Source organism: Lipotes vexillifer, unplaced genomic scaffold (genome assembly GCF_000442215.2).
Source record: "Lipotes vexillifer unplaced genomic scaffold, Lipotes_vexillifer_v1.1 scaffold685, whole genome shotgun sequence".
NCBI classification, from domain to species: domain Eukaryota; kingdom Metazoa; phylum Chordata; class Mammalia; order Artiodactyla; family Lipotidae; genus Lipotes; species Lipotes vexillifer.
The window spans coordinates 1,258,758-1,278,333 of record NW_006771436.1 but is presented as its reverse complement, the minus strand read 5'-3'; the positions used below and the strand labels follow the sequence as shown (position 1 = coordinate 1,278,333).

Sequence of the window (19,576 nt, the reverse complement as noted above, 5' to 3'; positions counted from 1 at the left end):
CTTTTCTAATTTTAGCGGGGAAAGAGGTGAATTTCACCAGAAAAGTGCTGTGTTTTCTTCTTCCTCAGCTAAAGAGATTTGGGGTTGCCTTTATGTTTTCCTTGTGGTTAAAAAGGTGCAATTGCTTGTTTTGCAGTAGGTCTTCTCTCTGTGTTGTATGCAATTTTCTCTTTTATACCTTTTTTCCCTTTAAAATTAAATCCAGTAAAATGTGAAAGAAAGAGAAGTGAAATAATCTCCACAGCTGCTGAGTTTTCCTGGGAGGGAAAGACATCTCAATTTTAAGGTTACTCTTAAAACATGAAATCATTGTTCTTTCAAACAGCTGTCTGGTGAAAAACTCCTTTGTAGTGTTCATTTTTAAACAGCAATTTTTAAAAACCACTAGGAGCTTTGTAAAGATTTCCTTTATCTGGTTATGAATTATTTTCAGTCTTTTGAGTAATTGTTAAATGATGAAACTTACTGGAATAAAACAGATGTCTGTTTTTTCTTTTGTTGTTTAGGCGGAAGGGGGAAATGTCATTGGGATATTGGGACTTACTTGGTACCTTGGCAGTGAAGTCTAAATAAATTATTGTTAGTATCTTAGCATTCCATTCACCATCAATTTTTATACGTACTACCAGAATATAAGCTTCATGAGAATAGGGACCTTGTCTGTCCTATTCATCATGTGTCCCTCAGGGCCTAGCACAATACCTGGCACATAGCTTCTCAATATATGTTTATTAAACAAGTAAATCAATAAATGAATGCCACAAGAACCATTATACAGAATGACATGTCATGTAACCAGTTACATACTTCATCCATCTGTCTGTTATATTTTACAGAGACACTTGGTGTGGAAATCTTCCTTAATAGAAACTTGGAGGTTGAAGATGTATCTCACAATCTCTACTGTTTTTATTAATCCTTTATGGATCTTTTACCCAGGATTTTTATGTAAATCATCTCTGACATTGTTTATATTTCTACCACCTCTAGAAGTAATAAATTCCTTAAACAGAAGATGTAGTTCAACTCAAATGCTGTATAAGTAAGTCATTAGGGGAACACAGAGAAGAGGGTAATTTATGTAATTAATGCTACCTGGGGAAGATTCAGAGGAAGGAATATATGAGTTGAGGCTCTAAGGATGAGCAGAAGTTTGCCAGGTGGTAAAGAAGGTAGGAGGACATAAGCAGCATTGAATAAAAAGGCCTGAAGGATGAAAAGGCATGCCGTGGGACCCCTGGTCATAGAACCACCATCATCATCATCAACACATTCTGCATAAATATTGGATTGCAGCAACAACTTTTTTAAATGATATTGTATTATTGGCTAATTTGCCTGCTATTGGTTATGCCCAAGTAGACACATGACCTGTGGTTGTTTGGCTTGTCCTCCTGTAGGAAATACTTAATGAGGCTATTAAGCTGTATTAAAATAAAATAAACAAATTCATATGGTACATCACATCACAGCCACATGTAGTATGGTCATTATTTGTTATCTTGAGACACCAGTCCCACATTTCCAGCTGCCTACTGGGCATTTTCACTCAGAAGGCCTACTTTCACTTCCTGTTTAACCCATCTGAAACCAAAACTCTTAACCTCTTTTCAGTGCTACCCCTCACTGTTGGAGTTTTAGGGGGCCAATAAATCACACTCTTTTCTCCCCTTCTCCAGTTCAGATTTGTTGTTGTTGTTGCTGTTTTTGGAAGCACAGGAAACAAACAGATAAGTCATGAAACAAATGGATCTAGATCTGTGGCCAAGTGTCTTGCTAATACTTCAGCCCCCAATAATCATAGCCAAAGCTGAGCAACCACAGACCTCTCCCACAAGGCAGAACTCACCAGAGCATCTTGGAATGAGAGAGAAATGCATGTGTCCTATGGACACAGGCTTGCTCAATTTCTCTTTTATAACCCATCAATCAAATCAATCAGTCCTCCTCCTCTTTTGCAGGAGAAACAATGAAGTCTGGGGAAAAGGGGCCAGGAACAGAAGGTCTTTCAAGAAACCAGATCTTTCTAGTTCCTATTAAGGAATCCAAACTTTCTATTTTTATTTAGATTACCTTCTTAAATTGTGTGACATCAGATTATTTTAGCATTTGGGTATGAGGAAGAATATTTAGATACAAAATATGCTATATTTTAAGAATTTCCACCACTTAAATTGTAATCTGCCTTCTTTATGACCTTTCTCTTAATAAATAAGACCCCACAGTTATAACCAAAATTCATGCTTTCAGCTCTTCTATTGTGTCAGTGATTAACACTGACATGGACTTGGCACCATGGCCGTTGGCAGCCAGAGAAAGTCAGGAGTGGTGGTGAGTCAGCTGATTCTGCAGCTGCTCTTTATATTTTTGCAATGCTCTTATATTTTAAATTTTTTTTTTGCAATGCTCTTATATTTTAAAATATTTTTTATAAAAATTAATTTTTTTTCATTTAAAATTTTTATTTCTTCACCTTTTTCTCTTTACTGTGTCAAGGAAAGGAAATACTAAAGACTAAATATCAAAGTTGGTGATCTTTATCCTAATACAGTGGGGAGCCACTGATGGGGTTGCGTTTGGCTACAGAATGGAGAGTAGGAGAGAAGCAGGTCTAGGAGTTAGGAGTTTGTGTAGCAATCCAGGTGAAAGATGGTGGTGTCCTGGACTAGAATGGAGGCAGTGGAGGTGAAATAAAGGAGATTCATTAGGGGGCTCTGTTGACAGACGGACTGATTGAAACTGAAGTGCGGGAAAAAGAGACGTCCAGAATGACACGTATCTAGCACAAGCAACTAGTTGGAAGGGGGCACCATTTACTAATACGAGGAAACTTTGGAGGAAGAGAAGATTTGAGAGTAAATCAAGATTTTGAAAGTAGAAATATCCAGAATTTAACTGTAGCTTGGAGGAGAAATCTGGGATTTGTGAGTGGTCAATTTATACATGGTACTGAATGCAAGTGGTCTCTTTACAGTATTCCTCACAAAAACTTCTCTTAGGAAAAACCCTACTTGGTAGTGGTGGCTGGATCTTTTTTTCTATTATTGAGGTATAATTGACATATAACTTTATATTAGTTTCAGGTGTGCAACATAATGATTCGATATCTGTATATATTGTGAAACGGTCTCCACAAGTCTAGTTAACATCCGTCTCCACACATAGTTACAAATTTTTTTCTTGTGGTGAGAACTTTTAAGATTTACTCTCTTAGCAACTTTCACATATGCAATGCAGTATTATTAACTATGATCACCATGCTCTGATCACCATTACATCTCCATGATTTATTTCTTTTTTAACTGGAAGTTTGTATCTCTTGCCCACCATGCCATGCCCTGCTTTTGGCAACCAACAATCTGTTCTTTGTATCTATGAGCTCAGTTTTTTGTTTTGTGCTTTATAAGATTTGACATATAAAAGAGATCATACAATATTTGTCTTGGTCTGTGAGACTTATTTTACCTAGCATTACACACACACACACACACACACACATATAAATAACATTTTCTTTATCCACTCATCCTTTGATGGACACATAGGTTGTTTCCATGTCTTTTGAGTTTAATGTCTTACTTTTCTTTGGATAAATACCCAGAAGTGAATTGCTAGATCGTACTGTAGTTCTGTTTTTAATTTCTTGAGGAACCTCCATACTCTTCCATAGTGAGTGCTCCAATTGACATTCCCACCAACCGTGTACAAGAGTTTCCTTTTCTCCACATCCTTGCCAACATTTCTTTCTTGTCTTTTTGATAATAGCCATTCTAACAAGTGTGAGGTGATATCTCATTATGGTTTTGATGTGCATTTCTCTGATGATTAGTGATATTGAGGACTTTTTCATGTACCTGTTGGCCATCTGTATCTCTTCTTTGGAAAAATGTCTATTCTGCCCATTTTTAAAATCAGATTTTTTGTTGTTGTTGAGTTATGTGCATTCTTTTTATGTTTGGATATTAACCCTTTACCAGATATATGATTTGCAAATATATTCTCCTTTCATTTTGTTGATGGTTTGCCTTTTAATTTTGTTGATGGTTTCCTTTGCTGTGCAAAATCTTTTCAGTTTGATGTAGTTTTGTTGCCTTTGTATTTGGTGTCAAATCTAAAAAATCATCACCAAGACCCATGTTAAGGAGATCACTGCTTATGTTTTCTTCTAGACGTTTTATGGTTTCAGGTTTAAATTGAAGTCGTTAATTCATTTTATATTTGTTTTTGTGTATGGTGTAAGATAGTGGTCCAGATTTATTCTTTTGCATGTGACTGTCTAGTTTCCTCAGCATCATTTATTGAAGAGACTGTCCTTTCCCCAATGTATATTCTTGGCTCCTTTGTTGGAAATTAATTGACTATGTATATATGGGTTTATTTCTGGGCTCTCTATTCTGTTCTGTTGATCTATGTGACTGTTTTTATGTCAATACTATACTGTTTTTGATTGCTATAGCTTTGTACTATAGTCTGAAATCAGGGAGCGTGATGCCTCCAGCTTTGTTCTTCTTTCTCAAGATTGCTTTGACTATTCAAGGTCATACTTTTAAACATTTTATGACACTCAATTTCCTAACATATTTTTTAGGAGTTCTACATCTTTACTCATAGGTGAGATTGGTTTATAGAGAAATATCCCAAAGTTTGGTCCTTAAAGTACACACTGGCCCTGTGAGAAGTTCAAGGAAAAAAGAATCTAGGGTCAAATAAATGGGGAATTCTGCTTAGCATGTTCTTTTCTTGGAGATTTACAGTGTGTATTGGCCTATTAATGTTTCTGAGATGCCCTGCATAAAAGAATCTTTCCCTTAAAATTTGGAAAGAAAGACCTATAAACTCTGAGATCAGAACTATTTTGAAGAAAAGTTTTGTTTTCCAGTTTATCCTGTGGATATTGGTCAGTTGGGATTTTATGATTCTTTTTTCATAATTTCCTAGAAATTGTATCCATCATTGATACTTATAAATTTGCTATCATAAAAGTATACTTAGCATCTCTTAAAATAATTTAATCTTCTCCCTGTTAAATCATGTCTCATTTATGATTTTGATTATTTTTCTCATCTTTTATTTACTAGATATTACAGAGCTGTTTCATTATTTGATTCATCAAAGAACACTCTTAAATTTATCAATGATATAATTGATAATTCAGTTTTCCATAATTAGTTCCTAATTTATTATATCCTGTATTTTGCTCTGCTAAGTTTTATCATTTTCCAACTTGTTAAATGCTGACAATGTATTTTTTCTTCTTTTTTTTTTAAATAATAAGATGTACATGACTGTGATTTTGCTTCTGAATAGAATTTTGGCTGCATATCCTGAGTTTCAATCTGGTGTGTGGTATTATTTTGTCTATTTAGCAAATAGTGTTTGCTAAAAATTACACCTTTAAGTTGCTATTTGACACAAAATTTGGTGAGGGTGGGGGGTTACTTTAAGTGGTTTTATGGTTCTTTTCTGCTTAACTTTTATCATAATTTCTAGTTTTATTGCACTGCTTCTTATTATTACAAGTACATGAAATCAGGAATATTCTCTGTAAGATATAAGAATAATTCATTGGGGCTTCCCTGGTGGCGCAGTGGTTGAGAGTCCGCCTGCCGATGCAGGGGACACAGGTTCGTGCCCCTGTCTGGGAGGATCCCACATGCCGCGGAGCGGCTGGGCCCGTGAGCCATGGCCGCTGAGCCTGCATGTCCGGAGCCTGTGCTCCGCAACGGGAGAGGCCACAACAATGAGAGACCCGCATACCGCAAAAAATAAAAATTAAAAAATAATAATAATAAAAATAAATAAATAAAAGAATAATCATTGTCCTAGCTTATTAAATTCATATTGTTGAAATCACAGGTTTGGTTCTCAGTTTATAATAATGTAACATCTTAGTATCATTGATTCATTGTCAATAGTCTTTGAAGAATTTTGGATTCTGAGAAAAGACCGAAAGAGTAGTTGGTTAGCCGACAAATATTATTGAGCACCCAGCATATAATGTAAATGCTAGAAATACATTGATCAACATTTAGCATTCCATCAATTAACTTATGTTGCAGTTGGAAGAACATAAATGGAAAATGAGGTTGGAAAGGTAGATCATTCATGGCACGAAGTTTGAATTTTTTTCCTGCTCATGGTGGGAAGTCACTGGAGGATTTTAAACAGGGTGGTGATATAATATATGATCACTGTGGCTTCCTTGTGGAGAGTGGATCAAGAGAGCTGTCAAGGAGGTGTTAGGAAGCTGTAACAATCAACCAGATAAGAGAAGATGGTGGCTTGGATATGGGAGTCTGTAGTTCAGTGTAGAGGTCTGGAGTTATCTGCATTTAAATGATATTTAAGGCCACCAGACAGAGATCGCCTTGGAGAAAGCACAGACCATGGAAGGAGCTTGGGGCACTCCCGAATTTAAAAGTCTAACAAAGGAAGAGGAGACAGCAAAAGAGATTAAGAAGCTGCAGTCAGTAGGGTAGAAGTGTGGAAAGTAGGAGAGTGTGATATTGCAAAAGTCTTGAGAAGACAGTGATTGAAGAGAGGGAGTGGTCAACAATGTCAGATGCTGCAGTGAAGGCAAGTCACATGAAGGCTAGGAACTGAGCATTTTCTGTGGCAAAATGTAGATCACATAAACTTGATAAGACCAGTATCTATAGAGTAGCAGGATCACAAATCTCACTGGGGTGAATTGACGAAAGAATGAGAGGAGAGAGAATGGAGAAAATGATTCAAGATAACTCAAGGAATTTCACTGTAAAAGCAAACAGAAATGAGGCAGTTCTTAGGGGGTGAAAGTGAAGGTGTGTGTGTATGTGTTTTAAGATGGTTGCTTTTGAGGCATGCTAGTATGCCATATGAGTGATCCAATAGTAGAAAGGAAGAAATTGTTGACATGGAAGAGAAAAGAAATAATTGCAGGAAGTTCAGGAAGACATTAGAAGAGATGGGACCCAGTGTATAAGTTGAGGGTTTGGTCTTCCGTGGTACAAGAGGAAGGCAGAACCTGTGGTTGCTAATGCAGGTAGTCTGGTGGATTTGGTGGAAAGAAGATAGATCATTCTCATCAGATTGTATTTGTTTTTCCTGTGTAGTATGAAGCAGAATTATCTGTTAAGTGTGAGTGGCAGATGGTGTATTAGAGATTTGATGGAAAAAAAGGTATGAAGTAATCCTCTAGTACAGTGAGAAAGCATATTGACTGAAGACTTATAGTAGGGAAGTCTGGAAAAGTTAGGTGCCCATTTGATATTTGAAGTGAGTATAGTCATCACAGTTGCATAGTTTTTCTCTTGGATTCTTTAGCAACTTGGATATATGAGCTGAGTAAGAAAGTAATTCAGTTGGAGTTTTATTAGGTAAATAAAATGGTGAAGGAAAAGACAGGAAAGGGACTCCAAAGTTTGCAAGGTAGTAGTTATAGTGCTAAACTGAGTGTGCACAGAAGTGAAGACATAGCAGGGTGATGATGAGTGCGAATATGGTAGGATCAGTGGATCAGTAAAAAAAAAAGTCCACAGAGGGGGCTGTTGTCCAGGTTTTCAAAAGGGAAAACAAAATGCAAATTTGATCGATGAGTTTATCATCAATGCCCTGCTATATACATCTATAATTAATTATAAAATTGATATTTATAATTATTTAGAAAGGATATCAGTGATCAATAGGGACTTTCTCTGAATCTTGAAAAACAAGTTGAACCAAACTGACTCCAAATTTTTAATAGAATGGAGTAGGTATGGTATACTTAGACCTTGATATAGTCTTTTGAAATATGTGTGAGGGGAAATAGAGAGACATAACTTGATAGTCCATTTATGATGGACTTATGATTAAATCTTAAGTCTTATTGTTGATAGCCAATGGGTACAAGTTAATGGAACATGTAAGTCTGGTATGGGATCCTTTGAGGTCTGTTTTAGGTCTATAATATGATTACCAATGACTCTGATAATTATATGGGAATGTTATGTAATAAATATGCAGATAATGCAAAACAGGAAGAATTGTGAATATATTGTTTGCCAGAATTTGGATTCAGAACATCTGAGCAAACTGGTAAATGGGCCAAAACTAACCAGATGAAATGTAATAATGCTAAGTATAAATTTTACTCATGTTTTAAAAAGTCTATATGCATTCAGTCCAAGAGAGGTCTGGTTTTATAGGACATCAAATGTAAGGGACCTAAATGCAGTGAAAGTAATGCATAATAATAATTTTTGTACTTTATATATTTTACTTGTACATTTAGCCAATGCTGGGCATGGTGTGAAATAAGCTCTTCACGCATATAACCTTATTTTATTATCATAGTAAGCCTGAGATAGATAATGCTATTATCCCCATTTTATAGATGAGTAAACTGAAATTCAAAGAGGTTGCCTTCTCCAATGTCATATAAGATAATAAATGATAATAATAGCCAGGATTTCAATAGGTGTTTATGGTCTTTACTATATTCTACTGTGTTTTACTTAAACTTACATTAGTAAAAGTTTTCTGTCCAGAAAGCAGGCAAAAATTCTGCCAGACTTCTTCCTTACATATGAATAATATTGCATCTGGAGATTTGTGATCAGTTGCTGGCATCTCATTTTCAGAAAATCCATTTAAAATAGAGCAAATTCACAAGAATGCAAGAAGGATGCAGTGTTATCTAGAAACCTCTTCATATGAGAAACATTTGGAAAAGTTGGCAGAAGTGTTGGCTTGGGGACTAGAAGACTTATGGGACACGTAATATCTGGTCTCAGATGTTTGAAGAACTGTCATAGGCAAAGAAATTAAACCTCACATTTTTAACACCCAAAGACATTCTTATGATGTGAATGAAAGTTATGTATATAATCAAAACATGGGCCCATCATGTGGTCATGTTCTCTACAGTGTAACACTTAAAAGCCTTTTACTTATGGGATAAAATTTCCTATGGTCATTTTTAATACTGAGATGAATTTTATTTTTTCAAACTGCAAAACATATAGTTCAGCTTGATTTCATAGTGAAATCATTCAGAAGCCCATATCTGTGTGATTGCAGCTGAAATAGACTAAACAACAACAAAAAATGCAGTCAGTACAAATTGCTGTGGGTTATCTATATAGCTATGGCATGTGGTGAGAACCTGGAAGCTGCATCCACAGAATTTATGAGACTTCCAGTAAATCAGCTCAGTTTAGTGTTTTAGACCTGTATCCAACTCTCCTTGGATGTCTAGACACAGCCTAAGACGAGGCTTCAAAAATGGGTAAAAATGAAGCAGCCAAAGCCACCAGAAGCCTTTGACCCTCTTCTAATGTTTCAACCAGATAATTATTTTCCCTCTCAAGAATTTGGCTATCCTTTGAGGGAAAAAAATCAAGATTTTTCCATCTGAAGAGGCCCTGAAAGAAAATACTCTGGAGAAAGGTCAGTAAGAGTGGGCCAAAGCTGAATTCTTCAGATCTGCTTAGAAAGTGTGGAAAGTCTGTACCCTCTACTTTTTGTGCTTTCCAGCTGGCCAAGAGCTCCCATGGCATTTGTCCAGCTTTGCCTTCCCCATACCTTTACATCTTAAAGAAACTCATACTGTGCAGTGGAAATGCCTCAGATGGAAATCTACGTGGTAGTTAAAAGCTATTGTAGAGAGGTAATTAGAAAATTTAAAACTGATGAATTTTGATTCCATCAAGATAATCCATTACCCCTTCTGCTCTGTAGCAAAGATATGACCTTTCAAATTTTCCAGCAATAAACTCTCATACTAGGAAAATATATTTCCTTTAAATATGTCCCACTTTAATTAAAATTACTCATTCTACTTATTATGGTTTGTCTCTTCAAACTTTTTAAATCTTAGGTTTTCTGTAGAAAGTTAAGGGTCCAGTCAAAAATGAAAAAGGTGGTTTTAAAAATAAGCACAGTCCAAGTTCATTCCATAGTTCATTGATTGCTTTGTTCGTTCATTCAACTAATATTTGTTTTACAGAGGCTATTTGCCAAGGAATGTGGTAGGCCCAGGTTGTGCCGTTAATTAGCTATGTGATTTGGGGAAAGTCACCTAATCTCTCTGAATCTCAGCTTCCTCAACTGTAAAACAGCTCTATAACCAACTTTGCAGGGTTGCTGTGAAGGTTAAATAAGATAACCTCTTGGGCTTCCCTGGTGGTGCAGTGGTTGAGAGTCTGCCTGCCGATGCAGGGAACACGGGTTCGTGCCCCGGTCCGGGAAGATCCCACATGCCGCAGAGTGGTTGGGCCCATGAGCCATGGCCGCTGAGCCTGCGCGTCCGGAGCCTGTGCTCCGCAATGGGAGAGGCCACAACAGTGAAAGGCCCGCATACCGCAAAAAAAAAAAAAAGATGACCTCTTATAAGATGGTGAAAAATTAGAAGCTTTTCTTTTGCCCTTCTCCATCCATTGCTATATCCAAAAACTCATATACAACAGAGATGGAAAGTCTCAAAAGCACTGGGAAGTGGAAATGTCAGTCAAATATTTGCAAGACTCACAGAGTGAACTAGATTGAAATCCTTTGAGTGAACATTGGGTGCATTACCCTGAATAAGAAAAACTGGGCTAAACAGTAAAAAACAATAAGAAATTTCTTCACTTACTCACTGAATCAATGTGAGAAATGTGGAGACTGCCCCAACCAGAAATTTAGATAGCTAACTCTAGTTTGAGCCAGCTCAAAAAATGAATCCAAGTAAGAATTTACAAATTGAGAAGTCCAGGTAGAAAATGCCTAATGATAAATCTTTATTAAAGTTAAACATGTAGAGTTCCATCTAAATAAATGCTTAAGTGTAACAAAATTGAATACAAAAGTAAAAAAAGAAAAAAAGGAGCCTCAAAGAAATGTGAAAACAATAATTCAGAAATAATATTCTAGGTTAATATTTCTAGACAGATTTGCAAATGTCATGAGATAATGTGGAAAGTAAAAGCTTCTAAATCCCCCAAGAAGCCAAAACTTATTATTTTATTCCTAAAGTTTATATACAGGAATTTTATATACAAAAATGAATTCAAGAATACTTTGGAAAACTTTAAGATGGTCATTTACCTGTAGAACTGAAAACCACTAAAATAATATAGAAACCAAAAAGGCGAGAAATAAACATGATTAAAACTTTCCTAATTGTAGGAGGTGATTTTCAAATTTGGATGAAAAATAAAAGCCTACTTTACAGTTAGCATTTATAACAGATATTTCTTTTTAAAAACTAAAACAAATGGATAAAAGTAAAAGAGACAAAGATATGTCAGGCAAAAGCAAATAAAAAATGAGAAATTATTACAATAATATACAAAAAGTATGTAATGAAATCAGAACAAAACATTTCCATAAATATATAAAAATGCTCATCCTCCTTTGCAAAAATATTAAAGCTTTGATGGAGAATCATTTTTTTAACTTATTTATTTTACTTATTAATTTTTGGCTGCGTTAGGTCTTTGTTGCTGCATGCAGGCTTTCTCTAGTTGTGGTGAGCGGGGGCTACTCATCATTGCGGTGCACAGGCTTCTCATTCCCTTGTTGCGGAGCATGGGCTCTAGGTGCGTGGGCTTCAGTAGTTGCAGCACATGGGCTCAGTAGCTGTGGCGCATGGGCTTAGTTGCTTCTTGGCATCTGGCATCTTCCCGGACCAGGGCTCGAACCCGTGTCCCCTGCATTGGCAGGCAGACTCTTAACCACTGCGCCACCAGGGAAGCCCTGAGAATCATTTAAATTATAAAATTTTCAAAGGTGTTTTAAAGATGATAGTCATTATTTTTAAAGGTGTGATGATACTCATTATTCAATAAGTATTTATTGAATACCTACTAGTGCTAGTCACTTAGTAAGACCTAGCAGTATAGTGTAATCAAATTAACACATCCAAATATGCCTTCCCATTTATGAAAATCTTATAATTTTCTTAATTTAAAAAAATTTATGTATTTTATAGCCTTTCTCCTAGTGTGAATGGAGTATTTCTTCCATTTCAGTTATTGGGAGTATTGAGGAAAGTCATTGATTTGTATTTTTTTTAACATCTTTATTGGAGTATAATTGCTTTACAGTGGTGTGTTAGTTTCTGCCGTATAACAAAGGGAATCAGCTATACAAATACATACATCCCCGTATCTTCTCCGTCTTGCGTCTGCCTCCCACCTTCCCTATCCCACCCTTCTAGGTGGACACAAAGCACAGAGCTGATCTCCCTGTGCTATGTGGCTGCTTCCCACTAGCTATCTATTTCACATTTTGTAGTGTATATATGTCCATGCCACTCTCTCACTTCTGCACAGCTTACACTTCCCCCTTCCTGTGTCCTCAAGTCCATTCTCTACATCTGTGTCTTTATTCCTGTCCTGCCCCTAGGTTCTTCAGAACCTTTTTTTTTTTTTTTAAATTCCATATATATGTGTTAGCATACGGTATTTGTTTTACTCTTTCTGACTTACTTCACTCTGTATGACAGTCTCTAGGTCCATCCACCTCACTACAAATAACTCAATTTCGTTTCTTTTTATGGCTAATATTCCATTGTATATATGTGCCACATCTTCTTTATCCATTCATCTGTTGAAGGACACTTAGGTTGCTTCCATGTCCTGGCTATTGTAAATAGAGCTGCAATGAACATTGTGGTACACGACTCTTTTTGAATTCTGGTTTTCTCAGGGTATGTGCCCAGTAGTGGGATTGCTGGATCATATGGTAATTCTATTTTTAATTTTTTAAGGAGCCTCCATACTGTTCTCCATAGTGGCTGGATCAATTTACATTCCCACCAACAGTGCAAGAGGGTTCCCTTTTCTCCAGACCCTCTCCAGCATTTATCGTTTGTAGATTTTTTGATGATGGCCGTTCTGACCTCTGAAGCCCTTCGAGCCTCAGCTCCCAGCCCCCTGCCTGTCCCGGCGGGTGAGCAGACAAGCCTCTTGGGCTGGTGAGTGCTGGTCGGCCCCGCTCCTCTGTGCTGGAATCTCTCCGCTTTGCCCCCCACACCCCTGTTACTGCTCTCTCCTCCGCGGCTTCGAAGCTCCCCCCTCAGCCACCCGCAGTCTCCGCCCGCGAAGGGGCCTGCTAGTGTGTGGAAACCTTTCCTCCTTCATGGCTCCCTCCCTGTGGTGCAAGTCCTCTCCCTATTCTTTTGTCTCTGTTTTTTCTTCTTTCTTTTGCCCTACCCAGGTATGTGGGGATTTTCTTGCCTTTTGGGAAGTCTGAGGTCTTCTGCCAGCGTTCAGTAGGTGTTCTGTAGGAGTTGTTCCACATGTAGATGTATTTCTGATGTATTTGTGGGGAGGAAGGTGATCTCCATTGCTTACTCCTCCGCCATCTTGAAGGTCCCTCCATGATTTTTGTATATTTGTCTTGCAGTCAGTGTTAGTCTTTTTTTTTTTCTTTTAAACATCTTTATTGGAGTATAATTGCTTTACAATGGAGTGTTAGTTTCTGCTTTATAACAAAGTGAATCAGCTATACATATACATATGCCCCCATATCTCTTCCCTCTTGTGTCTCCCTCCCTCCCTCCCACCCTCCCTATCCCACCCCTCTAGGTGGTCACAAAACACCGAGCTAATCTCCCTGTGCTATGCGGCTGCTTCCCACTACCTATCTGTTTTACATTTGGTAATGCATATATGTCCATGCCACTCTCTCACTTCGTCCCAGCTTACCCTTCCCCATCCCCGTGTCCTCAAGTCTATTCTCTACGTCTGCATCTTTATTCCTGTCCTGCCCCTAGGTTCTTCAGAATCTTTTTTTTAGATTCCATATATATATGTGTTAGCATGCGGTATTTGTTTTTCTCTTTCTGACTTACTTCACTCTGTATAACAGACTCTAGGTCCATCCACCTCACTACAAATAACTCAATTTCGTTTCTTTTTATGGCTGAGTAATATTCCATTGTATATATGTGCCACATCTTCAATAAAGATGTTAAAATAAAAAAAAAAACTACAATGAGGTATCACCTCACACTGGTCAGAATGGGCATCATCAAAAAATCTACAAACAATAAATGCTGGAGAGGCTGTGGAGGAAAGGGAACCCTCTTGCACTGTTGGTGGGAATGTAAATTGATACAGCCACTATGGAGAACAGCATGGAGGTTCGTTAAAAAACTAAAACTAGAACTACCGTATGACCCAGCAATCCCACTACTGGGTATATACCCTGAGAAAACCATAATTCAAAAAGAGTCATGTACCACAATGTTCATTGCAGCTCTATTTACAATAGCCAGGACATGGAAGCAACCTAAGTGTCCATCGACAGATGAATGGATAAAGTGTTAGTCTTTTAAGCAAGTATCGTAATGCTAACAGTGTTTTGTAAAAGCAACTTGGGTTTTCCAACTCTTTCTGAGTTAATTTTGTTGATTTATTTTTTTTAGGATATTATTAATTACCTCTAGGTTCTTAGTTTTGGCATAAGACTGCATAAAGTATTTGATTGTAATTTTCTCAATCGCCTATATATTTGTGGGTATATATTCTATCCTGTCTCATTTGTGATCCTGCATACTTTTGTCTTCTCCCCTAATTAGGATTATAAATTTATTACCTATTACTAAAGGGAAAATACTCATGGATGTCTTTATCCTTTATATTATCTTAATATTTCCTATTTCATTAGTTTTGGTTTAATCTATGTTAATTTCCTTTCTTGGCTTATTTTGTTTTTTTATCCTAATTTAACACTTTCTATAGATGAATATTAACTTTTAAAATTTTTTCTCTAAATGATGAACATATTTAAAGCCATAAGTTTTCCTATAGCCTTTGCTGTGCTCCACTGGTTGGATATGATGTGTTTACATATTTTTATTGCTTTCTAAATAATTTACAATTTTGTTTTGGTTTCTTCTGTAATACAAGGATTATCGAGGAGTGTGTTTGCTTTTTATTTTCTTTTTGAGTCTTTTTGTTAGAAATTCATTTTTTCTTTTTCTTTTTTTTTTTTGTTTTGTGACCAAAGAATGGGATTCATAAAATCTCTCTTTTTTAAAATTTCTTAAAGCTGATATTATGTATGTGTGCAGATCCAAATATATGACAGATTTTTGTAAATGGTTTGTTGATGGTGAAAACATCTTTATCTCCTATTTAAGTGGTAAAGGAATCTATTAAATTTACTTCATCTGTTGTACTCTTTTTTTTTTTTCTTGTTGTACTCTTTATTTCTTTTATGTGCTTATTTTTCGTCTACTATATCTAATTTGAAAAATGCCGTATTAAAAACTTCCCATATTTATATTTTAATTAATTATATGCAATAGTTATGTCAAGTTTATCCTACATTTTTAAGTAACATTTGCTTCATTTACTTGTCTATTACATTATTTGGTGAAAACAGGTTTATAAGTATTTTCCAGTCTTCATAAATTGTACTTTATATCATTATATAATATTTCTATTTGTTCTATTTAGTGCTTTTAAATTGTTTATCCTGCTCAGTACTTTTAAATTCTATCTTGCCTATATTAATATTGCCATTCATGCATTTTTATTTCTTTGTTTTGTATTTGTCTGATATATCTTTACCTGTTCCTTTATTTTTGCAAATAACATATAACTGGGTTTTATTTTTTTAACTTAAATTAACTGTTTAGCTGAGAGAATTCAGTTCACTTTTATTAATTTAATAATTAATATACTTGATTTTATTCCTATCATTAAAATTTCCTATTTTATTTTGTTGTTTCTTTTCTTAATTTTTTGTTGATTTGATCAATAGGCTATTAATTTTCTTTATTTTTTCTTTTTTAATTTGGGAGTTCTGTACTTTTTATTTTATTAATATTTACACTCATCAATACATAATCCTATTATTCCATGAGGCAAATTATCAAATATTTCTCTCCCAAGACACTTTCTTCTCCTACTTCTCTCCTCGCCCACTTCTTCCAACAATATGAGAACTCTGGGATCCCTTTGCTTCCCTACTCTTCACTCCTATACCCATCAGAGGAGAACTTGTGAGCATCTTTTTTTCCTTCCACCCTCCCCTGAGTTTTAGACTATTTGAATTTCTGTTGCAATGTGTCTCTTCTTCTTTAAGACTTCTTTAGTCCTTATATTGCAATTCTTAGATGATCTATCATTATTTATTTTGATTTGACTCTATGGATATGGTGAATTTTGTTGCTCACCACTGTTTTCTCTTCTCTCAGTTTTTCTTCACCCTTGAACACTCTCTGCAGGTTCATTTAGTGTTGTTGTAATCCTAATACTGCCTTAGCATCTCCCTCAGATTGGGTATATGGTGATAACCTGGCTGGATGTGGGACTCTGAGTCTGAAGTCCTCTTAAGAATCCATGAATACTATTTCATTGCCTTCTACCTTTTGAATGTTCAGTCCATGCCAGTCTAATTCTTTTTTCTTTGTAAACAACTTTCTCTTTCTTTACAGAAGAATTTTCTTTATCTCAGAGCTCAAGATTTATACTAGCGTGTGTGTATGTGGTAATTTTCCTCATCAATTCTACCTGAAACAGCACTTTCAATGCCGCTCCGCAGCATGTGAGATCTTCCCAGACCGGGGCACGAACCCGTGTCCGCTGCATCGGTAGGTGGACTCTCAACCACTGCGCCACCAGGGAAGCCCACGTTTCTTTTTTAAAAAATAGTTTCTTTTTCATAATTATTTTTCTCCTCCCATCTTCCTTTTCTTTTTCTGGAACTCCTATTATTTACAGGTTAGATGTTCTGGGTCTTTCCTCCACACTTCTCTCTTTATATTTTTCTAATTCTCCTACTGGATCTTAACATCTCCTAATTCTAATCTCAAGATTGATCACCCTTTCCTTCAACTTATCTACTCAATATATTAACTTAAAAATCTTATTTTTCTTAGTTCTATAAGTCTTCTTTAATGCCCTTTTGTACCTCTTCAAATACTTATTATTCTTTTGCTACCCCCAACCTTTCTCTTTTTTTGATAGACTGCTCTGATTGCCTTCTTTATTCTTTGTCTCTCTGGCTATTAGACCTCTTTGGATGTCCTTTTATTTTCCTTTGTTCATTGTGGCACACGTGCAACTGCTGGGTACTTTAAGTGGACTGGTCCCATGAGTGTGGGAAGGCACAGGAGTTAACTGTGCAATGAGGGAAGGACAGGTACCTGCAGACAGAGAAAGCAGTATATTCAGAGACTTCGGGAGTAAGCATGGCATATATGAAGAAGTAAAAGGCCAGTGTGGCTTAAAAATCAAGGGAGGGCTTCCCTGGTGGTGCAGTGGTTGAGAGTCCATCTGCCGATGTAGAGGACGCGGGTTCGTGCCCCAGTCTGGGAAGATCCCACATGCCGCAGAGCCGCTGGGCCCCTGAGCCATGGCCGCTGAGCCTGCGCGTCCGGAGTCTGTGCTCAGCAATGGGAGAGGCCACAACAGTGAGAGGCCAGCGTACCGCAAAAAAACAAAAAAAAACAAAAAAAAAATCAAGAGAAAACAGAGTATGAAAAGAAGCTAGAGAGTAAGGTAATGTTGGGCCAGACTGTGCAGGGCTTTGTAGGCCATCATAGTGAGTGTGGTCTTTTCCTAAAAGCATGTAGTATTGCAGTGTTTTATACCAGGGGTTTTAACTGGTATATTTATGTGAATATCTGATTCACATTTTCAGAAGATAATAAGGATTCCGTGTAGAGAGCAAATTTAAAGTGGTCGTGTGATGCTGCAAGACTAAAGAGATGTTGTAATAACCCAAAAGAGAGATAATAACATGATGGTCAATATACAGGAAGTACACTTTTAAGTGGTAAAATGTAAGGAGGTGTATGAGAGTGTGGACGATGTCTAAGATACCTCCATAGTATCTGCTTTACACTGATGCTGCATGACATGAGAACATCAAGTTGGAAATCACCAATTCAGTCATCCATGTCACAGTGCCTTTGAGATACTCAAGTGGAGAAGTCAATAAGCAGTATGAATCAGACAGGTCTGGACAGGGGATGTAAATATGTAAGCCATCTGGGACTTCTCTGATGTTCCAGTGGTTAAGAATCCGCCTTCCAATGCAGGAGATGCGGGTTCAATCCCTGGTCGGGGAACTAAGATCCCACATGCCACGGGGCAACTAAGCCTGTGCGCCACAACAAAAAAAGATGCCGCATGGAAAGATCCCACAACAAAAGATCCTGCGTGCCTCAACTAAGACCCGATGCAGCCATAAATAAATAAATAAATAAATAAATAAATAAATATTAAAAAAAAAATATGTAAGCCATCTGAGTTAGGTGTAAATTGAAACACTTAGACATGAATGAGAACACCTTGGAAGAGATAAAGAAGAGAAAAAGATTGTTAATCTTGTACACTGCTAGTATCTGTCTAAATTGGATTATCTTTTCTGGAAAGATGATTGGAACGTGTATCATTGTCTTCAAAAATGATTATAACTTTGATTCTGTAACTCTATCTGTAAGAATCTATCCTCAGAAAATAATAGTAGTAAATTAAAGTAGAAAGACAAAGGCTTATGGATAAAAATATTTATTTGAGCTTTATTTATGATTGCAAATAAAGTAAATTATTTATCTAATATTAGGAGGTCAAGTAAATTATCATACATTTATATTAATGAATATTATAACATTATAATTTGATGTTTATGAAGATGTAATAGCATAAGTATATGACCATAATACAATAGTAAGTGAAAAGGACACAAAATAGAGAGAGAGAGAGTGAGAAAGAGAGAGAAACTCAACTGTGGAAAAATGCGTAGAACAAAAGAATATAAAGAAATAGGTTTATCTGTAAGTAGTAGAAAATGGTTGATTGTATCCATTTTTATACTTTTATCTAGTTTCTAAATTATTCTAAATGGGCATTATTACATCTTGTGTATTATTTTATTATTAAGAAAGGAAATATAAAATTATAGTATTGTCCAGTTGTCAATATGCACTTCATAGGCACTTTACTCTGTTAAATATTAATGTTCTTTCCTTTTCACAATATTGATGAGCATTTGTGATTTGAATCCAGCATAATATTTTAGATTTTGAGATTATTGCCATAATTTTAAAGTTTTATGAGCCATTTAGATTTGTAAATTAGTTTCAAAAGTTGATCTGATTACTAGACAATAGCAAATCCATTGCCCTCAGAACAACTCCCTGTCAGTTGGCGCTCAGTGTGTCATACTGAGAACATTTGTTATATCCTTCCCTTCTTATTGCTTAGCAGTACAGATAACTCTAAATTCTTTAATGTGAGGGTTTTTTAATTGTATAATACATACATATAGGAATTTGCTAATTATTTGAAATGCAATAGATTGTTTTTGTTTTTCTTCAATGACTGTCAGAGAACCCTTCATTTGGACTGTCATTTGTATCATCATCTGCAGGGATATGAAATCATTTTGAATTTGGTTCAAAACTAAAAGCATGATTTTTTTTTTGACTCCAGGAATGTATACAAAGACTATCGCTTTCTCGAGCTGGCATGTGATTCACAGGAGGATGTAGACAGCTGGAAGGCATCTCTACTAAGAGCTGGGGTTTATCCAGATAAATCTTTAGTAAGTTGGATATATCTCTTATTTTAAAATTATTAACCATGTTTAAGAAAGCATAATTCTACAT

At 36.1% G+C, this 19,576-nt stretch overlaps 1 protein-coding gene across 4 annotated transcripts in view; it reads left to right on the top strand.

The window, feature by feature from the left end:
• Positions 1 to 19,576, top strand: part of DNM3 (dynamin 3) — a 599,000-nt gene that overhangs the window by 470,677 nt on the left and 108,747 nt on the right. For all 4 annotated transcript variants that reach the window (XM_007446759.1, XM_007446762.1, XM_007446760.1 and 1 more), the window contains one exon: positions 19,401 to 19,512. In XM_007446759.1, coding sequence (XP_007446821.1) covers positions 19,401 to 19,512 — 112 coding nt within the window. The remainder of the gene's footprint in view (positions 1 to 19,400; positions 19,513 to 19,576) is intronic.